We start from the raw sequence: 16,460 nt of genomic DNA on the forward strand, positions 1-16,460 counted from the left end.
GATAAAGAGTAATCATTATTATGGTTCTCCACAAGGGGTTTATGTGCTGCACCATTGTTAAAATAGGCTGTGGCTATGATTTAAATTTTACTGTACTGTCTGTATTTCACTATAACTCCTACTTTTTAATGACGAGAGTATTTAATTGTGTTTATACCAAGACTGCTATGCACCTAACATGTATCGATCGAAAGTTGACTATGCTAAAACAAACACAGTTGCTGATCAGAAACTATGATGTAAAGCTTGACAATGGAGAGCAGATGATCAATATCTTAAAAATTAATTATCCTGTACACGTGTAATTTGGGAGAAATCCAACACGTTCAACCCGAGTCTGGTTTTACTGTTGACAAATTTACAAAAAATGACATAACAAGCAGTAACAAAATGATAATTTACAAGCATCCAAGTTCCTGTCCAGAAAATACATTCAAAATTTTTGTACAAGGTATACTGTTTTACCCTTGTGTGTTTGTCTGTCTGTGTCCGTTGTGTTTTTATGTAACAAATTTTGGTTGCTTTTTTCTAAGTAACTACTCATTGCAGATGCTTGAAATTTAAACACAATCTTCTCCAATATGCTATATGGTGGGATTCATTTTTGTTTAAATCTGAGATCAGCTTCCTGAATATCCTTGTGTCTGTCTGTTTCATACATAACAAATTTTTGTCACTCACAGTTTTCTTAGCAATTACTCGTTGCAGATGCTTGAAATTTTTAAACAATCTTCTCTGAGCCATGCCATACGGTGGGATTCACTTTTGTTCCAATCTGAAGTCATCTGTTTATCCATGCATTTGTCTGAACCAGTCATTGCAAAATTTTTATCACAGTTTTCTTAGCAACTACTCATTTCAGATACATACTTGAAATTCTAGCACATCCTTAGTTAAGGCATGCCGTGTGGTTGGAATTATTTAAGGAATCGCTGTCTAGTTAGTATAGTATGCCAGGGGATCAACAATAGTGGGAAACCAGGGATGCATAAATTATCCCATGTTTCCCACTATTGTTGATGTCCTGACATACTATACTAACTAGACAGTGATTCCTTATATTTCCATTTCATTGTAAAATAAAATTGTCGATTTAGACTTAAAAAATACAGACATAGATTTAAATTACATGAGGACTTCCATCCCAATGTCAATAGTCCTCGCCCACTGACCTAAAAAACAACAGCAGCTGCACGAGTTTTTCATGCATATTTGGCCTCCCTAGCATCACACTCGGAGACAGACGCACACAAAATGTGCATGCATACTTGTTCCTGACCTATTGACCTGCCTAATTTACATCTGGAAAAATTATCAAGAAATTAACTCAGCTAACTTTCAAGGAGTTATCACAGAGAGAAAAATTGGAAATGGAAATATTTTAATGTTAATCTGATGTCAACTTCCTATTTATCTTTGCATCTTCCCATAACTAAACTTGCATATATATTAACATATTAGTGTATATTCTCATCAGAGCTTGGGTATTTCTAGTGAGCATTGCCCCACAGACTTCTGTGTTATTTTTTATGCGCTTGAATTGATATATTGGGCATATATTGTTTTTGCCTTGTCAGTCTGTTTATCTGTCTGTCGTCAACTTTTACTTTCATCATAACTTTTGAACTGCGAGAGATAGAGACCTTTTTTGTATGCATTCTTCACTAGTTAACTTCTTTCAAATGACACCAAGTTCAATGACATTGTGACCTTGATTGTGACCTATATGCTAAAAATAGCTTTTTTGAACTTGAACCATAGGAGATAGAGACTTGATATTTGGTATCCACTAATTTAGTTCCTTCAAATGACACCAAGATAAATGACCTGTTTACTTTGACTGTTTCCTGTATCATATGCTTTAAACACATCTTGTTTAATTAAAAAATTATTGGTTATTTTCACAATTTGTGCTGCAGCAGTAAGTTTGATGAAAGCAGTGAAGGTTAGGAAGTCTAACACAAATTAGTGTTTTTGGATCACATTTCGCAATAGCGCAGATTCTTCCATGGTGAACATGGTGAAATTTTTTAAATGTGGACAACCCTGCATTATTGTAATAAGAACCACAACTTTTTAAAGTTCGCTTTGTAATAGGAAGCCATGTTTGGTGTGTGCTGTAAATACTGGTTTATTCAGTCTGGGGATGTTTAAGGTCATACGCAACGTAGTTTGAACTTTTTTGGATTCTTCCTTGGAGTTGAAGAGTTCCACTACATGAAGGACCTGTGTGCAATATTTTTAATCTCTATATATGGATTTGTACACTTTTTCTAAAACAATTTTTGATGAAAAAAATCTGAAATTCATGTTTCATATTTTTTGTACATCTTTATTTGAATAATGCAATTTTTTTCAAAATTCCATATCTTTTCAAAATTCCTGGTAACGCGTGCTGATTTTTTGTCTAAGAGCATGTAATGATATTGTAAGTTTAAATTTAAAATACCTTGGAAAATTATCCGTAGGTAAGGTACGTTGCATATGTCCTTAACTGCAGTATTGATAAGCAAAAATAAAAAAAATACTGACATATAGAGCTTTGATTTTTAGCTCTACTGGTCAGAGACCAGAAGAGCTTATGTGAAAGTAATGTGTCCTCCGTCCATCTGTCTGTCTGTAAACAATGTTTCAAAATGCTACTCCTCCTACAGTTTTAGTCTGATTTCAATATAACTTTGCACACAAGTAGACTACAGTAAGATGCAGAAAATGTTGCATCAGTTTTGGATTTCGATGAACGTTGTTGTCATTTCAATATAACTTGGCATAGAGTAGACAACACTAAAATTATTTATTGCTGCCTGTTGCAAAGATTCAACTCCAAGTGCTACTTTTCCTTTGTTATATGTATAGACCAGTAGAGTTACAGTCTCTTCATAGACTTCTGGTTTAGGAATGTTATAGCAAACATCTTTCTAGGCCTTATGTAATTGTCAAACTTCGTTTCATATAATTTAGGGGACTGAACGTTGCACACTTTTGATAAAATGACATATGCTTTTTAAGTAAGGACTTATTAATAGGAAGTGAAGTTGAATAAAAGGATGGTAGAGTTTTTATTCAGTTTTGTAGACCTGTAGCATGCACAACACGGTGCATTTAACTGCTTAAATTTATATATTTTTCAGAATCTTTGTCATGCCTCGTAGGAAGAACTGGAGGGTAGCTTTGGCAAAGATGGGAAACCAGAGTCGAGCCAGCAATGACAGTAGACTTGTGGACACTGGCCACATAAAAAACAGTACCAAGGACCCAACAAGTGACATGACAGTTGACGGACCTTCGAGACTCGTGGACACTAGCCACGTAAAAAATAGTACAAAAGACCGGGGGGATACTGCCTCCTTAAAAAGAGTACACAATTTGCCTTCGGGCGCCAGAAACATTGCAGATTTACCTTCGGGTGCTAGATACATTGCTGAAAACATTGCTATAAACTCTGCCAATTTGCCTTCGGGCTCTTCAAACTATGCTACGAATTTGCCTTCTGGCTCTACAAACTATTCCACCAATTTGCCTTCAGGCTCTACAAACTATGCTACCAATTTGCCTTCAGGCTCTACAAACTATGCCATCAATTTGCCTTCAGGCTCTACAAACTATACTACCAATTTGCCTTCAGGCTGTACAAACTATGCTACCAATTTGCCTTCAGGCTCTACAAACTATGCTTCCAATTTGCCTTCAGGCTCTACAAACTCGACCAATTTGCCTTCAGGCTCTACAAACTCTGCTACCAATTTGCCTTTGGGCGCTATAAACTCCACCAGTTTGCCTTTAGAAACATGCATGCCTATCAGTGAGAAAACATTGCCTATAACAAAATTATTTGGAACAATTAATCAATCTAGTAATTTGTTTCCAGCTTTTTCACGAGGAGTTCAGTGCACATGCAATGCTTTGATGTCCATCATTCTGCAAAATACATCTACTTCAGTACAACTTGATGGCGTATTATTTGCTGGAGATGATTTATTTAGAGTCAGAATCGCAGAATTACAATCATCTGTTCAATTTGTATCAAAAATGCTACAATTTCAAGAACTTCCGAGGTCTGTGTACGTCAATGACAACCAGTATGAAATATGCTATTTTGAAGAAATTTATGGAACACTGACTCATATCAGTTGGGATCAATCATGTCAAAGTAATAATTTGAAAGAAGGCATTGAGTTGCTCTTTTTAAGGTACAAGCAGGGATTAATTATTGTTGGAGGAATTTGCTCTGCAATATATCTGAATGAAGAGAACTCTCCTGTATTTTTTGATTCACATTCCCATGGAGAGGATGGTCTCTCATCTGCAGATGGTAGAGCTGTTAAAATTACTTTCAGTGATATTGATCAACTTGTGGATTACTTGTTTGCATTTTATCAAAGTTGCAATATTTCAATGATAAATCAATTTGAGATACAACCATTGTCTGTAATGCAAAAATCAAAGGTGTCCATTTCAGGAAGTGAAAGACTATCTTTAATTGACAAGTATTTTGAGTTCCAAGAGAACATGTCAAGCTCACAAGCAAATAGAAAAGAATATATGAGAAATTACATGCGAAAAAGGAGGGAAAACTCAGAAACAAGGAAAAGTGACAATGCACTGTGTGGAAGAAGTAAGAGTAAAGCAAGATTAAGTAAAGACTTCAAAGAAAAAGAACTTGCTACCAAAAAACTTGCCAGAGAAAACCCACAGACAAAGCAGAAACACAGGCAAAGCACTTTGAAAAGTAAAACTAAAGCAAGACTTAGTAAGGAATATAAAGAAAAAGAACTTGCTGCCAAAAAAATTGCCAGAGAAAATCCAGAGACAAAGCAGAAAGATAGAGAAAGTGCTTTGAAAAGTAGATCTAAAACTAGACTTAATAAAGATTTTCAAGAAAAAGAACTTGCTGCCAAAAAACTTGCCAGAGAAAATCCAGAGACAAAGCAGAAAGACAGAGAGAGTGCTTTGAAAAGTAGATCTAAAGCTAGACTTTGTAAAGATTTTCAAGAAAAGGAACTTGCTGCCAAAAAACTTGCCAGGCAAAATCCAGAGACAAAGCAGAAAGACAGAGAAAGCAATTTGAAAAGTAGAACTAAAGCAAGACTTAGTAAAGAATATAAAGATAAAGAACTTGCTGCCAAAAAAATTGCCAGAGAAAATCCAGAGACAAAGCAGAAAGACAGAGAAAGTGCTTTGAAAAGTAGATCTAAAGCTAGACTTTGTAAAGATTTTCAAGAAAAGTAACTTGCTGCCAAAAAAATTGCCAGAGAAAACCCAGAGACACAACAGAAAGACAGAGAAAGTGCTTTGAAAAGTAAAACAAAAGCAAGGCAAAATCCAGAATTTAGATCAACAGAAAGAGAAGCAAAAAGAGTGAAAAGAGACAATGTGCAGCAGGTGGAGAAGGAACGTTTATATAAACAGCAAAGTAGAAGAAATAACAGAGAAAATGAGAGGGAGACGGAAAAAGTTTCTAAGGCTAAAAGAAGACTTGATGCAGAATTCAAAGACCATGAAAACAAATTATTGAAGAAAAGATGTTATGGAAATTGTTTAGATGACTGCATCAAGAAATTCCACGATCAAGTAAAAATTGGCCCAATTTATGTGTGCACATGTTGTCATCAGACTTGGTTTTTCAAAAGCGTTGTGAAGTTGGATACAATTAATCTTAGTGTAAGTAGTAAGAGTATCTGTACTGGGTTCAGATCTGTGGATGACATAGAATGGCTTTGCTTAACTTGCTGTTCAGCTCTGAAGGATGAGAGAATTCCAAGACTTTCAGTTAAAAATGGAATGATATGGCCTGACAAACCGGATGCTTTAAATTTACACCCACTGGAAGAGAGGTTGATAGCTCAACGGATACCTTTTATGCAAATAAGAGAATTACCAAGAGGAGGTCAGATGTCGGTCAAAGGAAATGTTGTAAATGTTCCAGTTGATATTCAGCCAACTGTGAATGCCCTTCCACGACAAATAGATGAGCATGTAACTATAGCTGTGAAATTAAAGAAAAGATTATCTCACAAATCTGCATGCTTCACAGAAAATGTTCGTCCCAATGTGGTGATAAGTGCTTTACAATGGCTAATGAAAAATAGTGAATTGTATAAAAATTCAGGAATAGTGATAGACCATTCTTGGAGAGACAAAATTGAAAAAAGTAATGAGGAAACAGTACAAGAATTGGTAGGATCTTCAAATGATAGTGATGATCGTGAAACGGAAGGAAATGATGATGGTTTTTGTGAAGTTTCCTCAGATGATTGCATTCAGGGCAATTCTGATACACTTGTAGATGAAGCAGATATTGATACAAATAAACTCTATGTGTTTGCCCCTGGAGAAAACCAAAAACCAATAAGTTTATTTACAGATAAAGATGCAGAATATCTCTGTTTTCCAACAATATTTTGTGGTCAACGCAGAGTTGAAAATGAGGAAAGAGAAGTTCCAGTACACTACAGTGATATTGCAAAGTGGGAGTTGCGCAGTGTTGATAGACGAGCAGCACAATCTGTGCCAAACATCTTTTTTAAATTGAAGAAAATTCAAATTAAGCAAGTTAGTGACAAAGTTAACTTGGCATTGAGAAGATGTAAATCAGATGGTAAGAAAATCACCGCAGAACAAGTTTTAGATCCAGCCTCTGCGGAAAGAATTGTGAGATTAAATGAAGGGTATTATATTTTCAGAACACTTCGAAATTCTCCTGCATATCTTTCATCTAAAAAGAAAGATGTTTTTGCCATGATAAGGCAGTTGGGTCTTCCAACTTGGTTTATCTCACTTTCATCAGCTGATACCAGATGGCAAGATCTGCTTAAAACATTGGCAACACTAGATGGAAAACCCCTGTCACAAGAAGAATTAGAGGATTTGAATTGGAGTGAAAAATCAAAACTAGTTAAACAAGATCCAGTGACATGTGCTAGATTCTTTGACAACAGAGTTCAACTTTTCATCAATACTGTTCTTAAGAGTCCTCATAATCCTCTAGGTGTTGTCACTGATGTGTTTCGAAGGGTAGAATTCCAAAACCGAGGTTCGCCACATATTCATATGCTGGTATGGACAAGTGATGCCCCAAAGCACAAAGAAAATAGCAATGAAGAAATTGAAGCTTATGTAGATAAGTATGTCACATGTGGTTTGCAGGAAAATAATCCTCAAATGAAGCAACTTGTAGATCTTCAAGTACATAAACACTCAAAAACTTGCAAAAAGGGTGGTAGATCTGTATGCAGATTTGGATTTCCTTTGCCACCTTTGCCCAAAACTATGCTTCTTGAACCCTTGGATGTTAATGTTGAACACTATAGAAAGATGTATTCTGATATTCAGAAGAAAATGAATGATTACAAAGATGGTTGCAGTTTAGACTATGAGTCTTTCTTAGAAACTGTTGTAGAAATGTGTGAGGATGAGTATATAAAATGTATTCGAGCTTCCTTGAAAGGTCCTAAATTGTTTCTTAAGAGAAGTCCATCTGAGATGAGAGTGAATTACTATAACTCATCAGTGTTGAAGGCCTGGAATGCTAACTTAGATATTCAGTTTGTACTTGATCCTTATGCATGTGCCACATACATTGTTGCTTATATCAGCAAATCTCAGAGAGGGATCAGTGCAATGCTTGATAAGGCATCTCAAGAAGCCGCAGAGGGAAATATGGATCTTAAGCGACAAGTTCGACATATTGGAAACAAGTTCTTAAACTTTGTTGAGGTCAGTGCACAAGAGGCAAGTTACTTAATCCTTCAGATGCCACTTACACAAGCAAGTAGAGAGGTTGTTTTTATCAATACCTCACCACCTGAAGACCGAGTTTTCTTACTCAAACATCAAGATGAATTGAATGAGTTGCCCAAGGATTCAACTGATATTAAGGCAGATAGTATGATACAAAGATATGCAAGAAGACCAAAACAGCTAGAAAATTGGTGTTTAGCTGATGTTGTGTCTGAATTGGAAGTGACTTTCCCAAAAGAAATCAGAAAAGATATACAAGAGGAAATGAATGATGATAATCCAGAAGATAATTCTCAGGAAACTTTTACTGATCTGGATGTATTAGTTCATTTGAAAAATGGGATTAAGATCAGAAGACGAAAAAACAAACGAGTTATTAGATATGTAGGCTACAGCCAAAAAACAAATTCTGAACAGTATTACAGAGAAAGAATTCTTCTCTTTCTGCCTTGGAGAAACGAGAATGCTGACCTACTTGGTAGTCATCAAACTTATGAACAGCATTACATTCAAAAAGCAAGTATAATACAAATGAAGCAAAGGCAGTATGAGCATTTTGTGGATGAATTAGAACAAGCTCGGCTTCTAGCTGAAGAAGATCTTGATGATCTGGAGACAGTAGCACCAAATACAGAACATGCTGAGGCAGAAGATGCAGAGATAGGTTCTGAACCATCTGAGGAATTTGTTCATTTTGATCCTGATACAGTTCAACACAGAGAATTTGATATTGGACCAGAACTTGGATTGTCCTCAAAAGTAACTGAAACAGAAATGAGTGCTGTACGCATTCCTGATCAGCAGTATCATAAACTTTTACAATCCCTGAATACTAAGCAGAGGGAATTTTACAATCATGTAACTAACTGGATTCAAACCAGAGATGAACCATTATATGCTTTTCTAACTGGTGGAGCAGGTGCAGGAAAATCAGTGGTTATTGATGCCATTTTTCAAACATTACACAGAATACTGTACTCAAAAGAAGGTGAAAACCCTGATGACACCAGAATATTACTTTGTGCTCACACTGGCAAAGCTGCATACAACATCAAAGGGACTACTATTGCATCAGCATTTCACAGAAAAATGTATCAAACTCAGCAGCACATGAGTGCAGATGAACTGAACTCATTTAGGACAAAGTACCGGAATTTGTCAGTTGTAATAATAGATGAAATTTCAATGGTAGGGAATAATATGTTGTCATTTATAAATGATAGACTTCAACAACTTACTGGGAGAAAACAAGATTTTGGTGGGATTAGTATCATAGCTGTAGGTGATTTGTATCAGTTACCACCAGTTGGAGACAAGTGGATTTTCAAAGACCTATCTAATCCTGGTCAGAGTTTAGCAAAAAATTTGTGGCATGAACATTTTTATATGCATGAACTAACTGAAATTATGAGACAAAAGGATGACCTCAGATTTGCAGAAATGTTAAACAGACTTCGTGAAAACAAGATGACAGACGAAGACAAGGAACTCATTTCACAACGTTTCATCAGGCAAGACTCTCAAGACTATCCTAAGGAGGCACCTCATCTGTTTATTGAGAACAAGTTTGTTGATTGTTTTAATAACAATCTAATAGAAAACCTTTCAACAAATAAAGTAACTGTTAGAGCAGACACAGATGTGTTATCACAGACAAAACTTTCTGCATCAATGAAATTGAAACTAGTTCAAAACTTGCCTGAAAACCCAGCATCTACTGGACAATTAAGAACAAATTTGGTTATTGCTGTAGATATGCTATATGACATATCAGTAAATCTCGATGTTACAGATGGTTTGACAAATGGTGCTTCCTGTGTTGTGAAATACATTGAATATAAAGAATCGCAATTAAGGCCTGCCATAGTATGGGTACTGTTTGCTGACTCAAGTATAGGTATCTCACGAAGACATCAATACAGGCATTTGTTTAGCACAAATGTTAATACTGCATGGACTCCCGTATTTGAAGCTAAAAGAACGTTTGTTTATAACAGGAAGACATATGAGAGAGTTCAGTTTCCACTCCAACCTTCTGCTGGAAAAACAATCCACAAAGCACAAGGAGCAACTCTTTCAAAGGCAGTAATCAACCTAGCACAGACAAAGCAGCGCAAAATTTCTCATATACATTATGTTGCACTCTCAAGAGTAAGGTCACTTGATGGTCTGTTCATTCTGGATTTCAATGAAAAAAGTCTTTCAAAAGATGAAACTGTTGATAATGAGATGGACAGGTTAAGAGAAAATAGATTGCAACTCTCATATACACCACTATACTCAGTATGTAAAGACATAAAATTTTTGTTCAACAATGCCAGATCCCTACACAAACACTTCCTTGATATAAAATCAGACCCAAGTGTTTTAGCTGCAGATGTTATTGGTATAGCTGAATCTTGGCTTTGTGAATTAGATTCTGATGAAGACTTTACTTTAGAGGGTTTTACAATGTTCAGGAATGATGCAAGTTCTTCCCAGAGCAGACCACATCATGGTATTGTCATATATCTGAGAAATCAATTACAGTGTGCTTCATACAAGTCTTTCACTTCCAAATCTGTTGAATTTTCCATAATTTCCATTATGCCATCCAATACTCCAATACAGTGTGTAGTTTTATATAAACAACCTTCTTGTACTCTTCAACTCTTTTACGATACCTTGAAAAACAGGTTGCTCCCATTTGTTGACAAAGATGAAAAGACTGTGATAATGGGAGATTTTAATTTGGATTTAAGTACTGGTCAATATGCACATTTCCTGAACTTTATGAAAGAAAAATTGGGTTGTGTGCAAATCATAAACAAGGTAACCACAAAGAATAAGACACAGTTAGACCTAATATTTACCAACTTTACTGATTTACAAACAGATGTTCTATCGGCTTATTGGTCTGACCATAATATGATTTATTGTGCTGCAGATTTGACTTAAGCAAGCTTTTCTATGACAGAACTGCATTTTAATTACATTGTTGAATATTATTAACCCTCTCAAGCACAAAACAGGCAGTATGTAAATATTTAGCTTCCAATGGAAGCTAAATATTTACAAACTGCCAAGAGTGGTTGGACAAAACAAGGGTTGCCACTCATCAACTACTTTGTTTGTCCCAATAACTTTCAGTATGTTTCATATATATAAATGTATTTGAAATCGCATTGATTAACTTACTCGCTATATGGAAGTTATTGGGACAAAAAAGATTTAGAGTTATAATGCCCATGAGATGAAATTATTTACCCAGTAGTTTATCTATGATAGTGTGTACTGTCTACTTATTTATCTTTAATTTATGTATTATATTGCTAATCCACAATTTAAAATCCACAACAGCATTTTAAAACTGTTACCTACTTTGTTTAAAAGGTAATTTTATTACCTAAAGGATTGCAAATTAATTCACATGCTAACAGTTCTATAATAATCTAATTGATATACTATAAGTGAAATGTTGTTTAAATTACCTAAGGTTTTGAATAAGAATGATATAATATTATTTTAAAATGTTAATGATATACAGGTATGTCTGCAAGATTTGATTGATTGTTAATTATTGTTTCTTCATAGCATTTGTTTTCTGTTGTGGCCACACATATTGATCCATTAAGTCTGGATAAAATATACAAATGATCAAGTATTATTTCAATCTCATATGTTTTATTTTGTTAATTTTTACTCTTTAGAATATTACATATTTTTGTGTATTTAATGTACCACATGTATCTGTTTCAGTAAAACATGTACAGTTCAACAATTAACATTTCATCTCATGGGCATTTAAATCATAATTTTTGGGGGTATATTAATGCTAGACTAATCTTACTATATTAGTAGTAGATATGTATATTAGAGAGCATTCTTGTACTATGCATAAGTATTTATTAGCTATTATACAATAATGATGAACTCTGCAATTATTATGACATTATAATTATGTACTTTCATGAAAGTTACATTGCTTTCTTTGTAACCCAATATCACAAGTGACTATCAGTATCGCTACAAAGACATTGTAAACATCCAGAATAGTTTTCTCCCTGAAAACAAACACTAGCTCCAGTGGACATATAAAATGTTTAAATGAACATTCTGTATCTGAAAAGACTTGAATACTCCTGTGCTCTATTACTTATAAAAATGTTGATCTTTTTTTTTTTTACATAGACTAATTCATAGTGTTACATGTAAAACAATAGTGTTATCTACATTCTGTGATTCCAATTAAGTCATATTTAAGAAATCATTTGTTATTTAGTTTTATTTATTATTTCTTGCTAATACTGAAATGTTTCTCAACTCGACATGGACAATTTTGAATTTTTTAATTGTGATAAATGTCATATTAGTACAGTACCACAGTCACCCTAAGAAACATCCATGTTTCTTTAACATGTTTAAGGATACATACTATAAACAAATTTTTTATCTCCCACACAGAAGAGTTACACTGATAATTTTTCAATATTCCTTTCTATAGAAATGTAATTAAAAACTTATTGAGCAGTAAAGTTTCATTTCTGCTTTTTTCTCACCACATTATGTTGCTTGGCCAAACATTTGTAGTTAAGGTCAACAAATATCACATCTTAAGTGAGACAGGCACCTAAGATAATTGAATTTTTTGAAGGAAAAAGTTTGTGTTATTTATCCTCAAGTAAACATTCATTATTCTGTTCATGATCTTAAAACCTTTATCTTTGTATCTCCTAATATGAACAACTTTTAATCTTTCTTTTCGTTTTCGGTATGTAAGGTTAAAAAAGTTCTAAAAATGTATGAATGCAGCTGAAAACATTTCTTTGAAATATGAAAAATATGAGTTCCATTGTACAATTTATATTAGTACATGTAGTAATTTTTAAAGAGTCACTTAGCATGTACACAGTAGTGTTCACTTTATAAAGACTTAATTTTTGACTTGATGGAGTCTAATATTGGATCTGTTTCATGACCCTGAAACCTACATGGTCTTTGTATCTCATTATATGAACAACTTTTAATCTTTCTTTTCGTTTTCAGTATGTAAGGTTAAATACTTGTTCTATAAATGAATTAAAGCAGCTGTTTCTTTGAAATATGAACAATATTAGCTCAATTGCACAAATTTTAAATTTAAATTACTAAATCACACTATATGTGTAGTATTTAATGATATAGAAAATTTTTATTCAACTTTTTTGTTTTCTTTTGTTTTTGCAATGCTTTGAAATGCTTATTGCCAGAGCAAAATGGTTTAAACAATGTACTTAATAATTTCAAATATTTTACATTTTGTCCGGTTGCATTAAATTTGTCTGTACAATATGCACTTTTCATAATATTGTGAAAAAGTTAGCTAAATAACTCAGTGGTTAATTTTTTTACATCATGTGCAGATGTCCAATAACAGTAAAATATGCTAAGGGGGTCAATGTGCATGTTCATGCCCCAAACCTATTACTACAGTACAATGTACTAAAATTTTTTTTTTTTTTTTTTTTTTTTTTTTTATTTTTTTTTTCAAGTTAGATGTCATAATATCTTTTTAATGTTGTAAGTGTCTGAAATCACCTACATGAAGTATGCACTTTTTGAAGGTAAGTATTGTGGAAAGAAGGGGTCAATGGCCAGCCCGTAAAGGGAGGTAAACCTTGCTTCTTTCAGATGATATGTAAATAAAAGTGAAAATTGCTTCAAATATTGTTATATCGTAAAATTTCAGACATTTGCAAAACATTTTTAGCAATCAAGTACTTTTGGCTTTCAAAACTAAACAAAATAATTTAAATCATAACATTCTATGAAATGTTAAACAGATTGCTATTGGACACAACTATTGAATGCAGATGACATGACATGATGATACAAGTGATTGTTGTACAATGATTAATATGTAACCAATATATACTATCAGTATATGTATATATGCACATTAATATATTGTATGATTCTAGATTAAGATTAATTTTTATTGCAAACTGCTGATATGATCAAGAACTATTGATTAATTATAAACATCTTTATAGTTTACTTGTTGTTCATTATTATATACTGAATGAATTTAAACCTCAATAAATTGATATAATTTGTATGTGTCCAGTTTTATTGCATAAGGTTTTCAGGAATAAGAAAATAAATTCATCACTACAAACGGAGATAAAGTTTTTTTTTCAAATGCATAGGTATGAAGACCAAGGGTCCTTCATTCAGAATTGGGAATTTCAAAAGTAGCATAGCGGACGGGGCTCCAATTATATACATGTACTGAAAATGAATTAATGTCTTCAAACATTTATGATCAGCAAGGGTGTGTTTTCCAAATTTGTGCAATGTGTGAACCCAGGGTCAGGGGTTCCTGTGGGTTGGGGCAATACCGATTATTGCTGAATATTACCGATTTCTTGAAATGCATTTTTTCCTCTACTCTCCCTATGGGTATTAAGTAACTAAACTAAGCATGCTAAGTGTTAGGATGAGCAATGGTGAAAAACTGTGCATGCCATGGCCTCTGGTTTAAAATATGAACCAAATTCAATGGTTGAAAAGTTGCTTGATGCTCAGGTGACCTATAAGGCCCATGGGCCTCTTGTTTAATTTATTAAACAAAACGTACATGAAAACTAAGGGGGGGGGGGTTAGGCTGGACTAGGTATGTCTATCTTTCTAGTCAGTTGTAAGTCCATCTGTTTCAGTAGGTTTTTATCTATGAGAGACTGTCTGAACATTTGTCCAGCACTTAGTCCCTCCCTCTTCATACATTTTGGGTATTGTTTAATGAATGAAATATCTTTCCTTTCGACAGCCATGCATTGTAAGATTAGCTTACAATGTAACAAGGGCTGAAGATGAATTAATATGTCTATATCTTGTGAAGTTTGAAGCTTTTTGCCAGTAAACTGAAATGATGTTCAACTCTGTGACGCTTACATGTTCAAGGTTGAATTTTTAAGCTTTGACAAATTTTTAGCTCAAGATTTTAAGCCAAAAGTAGGTCATGGGGAGATACTTTTAGAATTTCACAACAATTTTATTCATTAATTGATTATAATAACACATTTCCACTATATTAGCCATCACAGTAGTTCAGTCAGTAGAGCTCTTGCTCAGTGCTTGGAAGGTCATGACTGCACTAAGTTGATAAAAAATCAAAGTACTCAGAAGTACAGAGAGCCGGGCTCATTTACAGAGTAGAATGGATTTCTCACATGAATCACGTTTATGTTCTGATGAAAAAATTATTTCAAAACTATCAATATAAATGATAAGACACTGACAGTGAGTTTTTCAATCCTAATACCACGGTCCAATTTCGTAGCTGAATGTAAACAAACAGGCCAGTCTGGTTCCCTCTCCTGCTTTACCTCGTATGTGTAGAGAACTACGGTAACACTGATTATCAAAAATCCTTACGCTAATGAACTATGTTCTTTGACTTATGAAGCTTTCAAAGTCATTACTACTAATGTTTATTTTATATAGATAAAACTTCGTTTTATTTTTGTTGCTTTATTTAGCGTTTGTATTATCTCAAAAGCGGTTGAAAGTAAGAACTATATTTTTGCACGTAACTTTAAAATGGCGACTATGGGGTCAACATCCTGCATTGAACAGGATCACATAAGCCGGCAATTGCTCTTTGAGCAATAAGCCCGGCTAATAAGTAGGAACTGTTCCTTTGCCATCACTCAGAACTTTGAAGTGAAAGTTATAAGGATGAGACCTTTAAAAACTGAGTCCCATTGTCATGATTGTAATTGATATGATAAAAAGTCCTCACTACTCAATGGTCTGTGTGTCGATTGAAGAACTAAATTTGAAGCCATTTAGATATGTATTGGATTAGCCATCCCTATTTCAGTGAAGCATTGGACATAAAACAATGTGAAGAATTGGACGTGAAACAACAAACGAAAATTCATTTATTTTAAACAGCTGGCATTTAACATCAGATTTTGCATAATTTCAGGTCTAGAAACCCACAAGATGTGTCTAAAGAATGCAACAATTAATGCCAAATGTAACAAGTATTTATCTCCAACTATGAGTGATTCCGGCATGACTGAGGAAACGGAGAAAGAGGAGTGTCAGTAAGTGTCAGTGTCATATAAACAGTCATGTCAACAAGTATCATGTGGAGAGTGTCAGTTAGTGTCTATAGAGAGTGTCAGTTCATATGAATACAAAAAAGGTCTGCTAATAACCCTGCGCAATTGGTATCCATGGGAATTCCAACAGATTGTTGGAAGACCTGGTCTCCAAAAACGAAATAGATATTGTCAATCAAAAACTTGAGTATCTTTTTTATGCCAACTTCAGAGCTATTATGTGTATCATCAGAACGTTTTTAGCTCACCTGAGCTGAAAGCTCAAGTGAGCTTTTCTGATCACATTTTGTCCGTCGTCCGTCTGTCTGTCTGTCTGTCTGTCCGTCTGTAAACTTTTCACATTTTCGACTTCTTTTCAAGAACCGCTAGGCCAATTTCAACCAAACTTGCCACAAAGCATCCTTTGGTGAAGGGGATTCAAGTTTGTTCAAATGAAGGGCCAGGCCCTCAGTCAAGGGGAGATAATTGGGAATTAATGAAAATTTGGTGGTATGTTTTAAAAATCTTCTTCTCAAGAACCACTGTGCCAGGAAAAATGAAACTTATGTGGAAACATCCTCAGGTAGTGTAGATTCAAGTTTGTTCAAATCATGACCCCCGGGGGTAGGGCAGGGCCAAAATGGCTGACCA

General features: G+C 34.3%; 1 protein-coding gene across 1 annotated transcript; it reads left to right on the plus strand.

Moving 5' to 3' along the window:
* Nucleotides 1-3,141: 3,141 nt before the first annotated feature.
* On the plus strand, nucleotides 3,142-15,812 carry LOC134254516 (uncharacterized; the record flags this gene model as incomplete). Its single annotated transcript, XM_062737039.1, has 3 exons — nucleotides 3,142-5,173; nucleotides 5,255-10,237; nucleotides 15,692-15,812. Coding segments are annotated over exons 1-3 (7,136 nt in total), but the record flags the coding sequence as incomplete, so codon positions are not given.
* Between the last annotated feature and the right edge of the window lie 648 nt (nucleotides 15,813-16,460).

The sequence above is a fragment of the Saccostrea cucullata genome, unplaced genomic scaffold, assembly GCF_032062105.1.
Source record: "Saccostrea cucullata isolate Sc308-1 unplaced genomic scaffold, CSIRO_AGI_Scuc_v1 ctg13978, whole genome shotgun sequence".
In the NCBI taxonomy this organism is placed as follows: domain Eukaryota; kingdom Metazoa; phylum Mollusca; class Bivalvia; order Ostreida; family Ostreidae; genus Saccostrea; species Saccostrea cuccullata.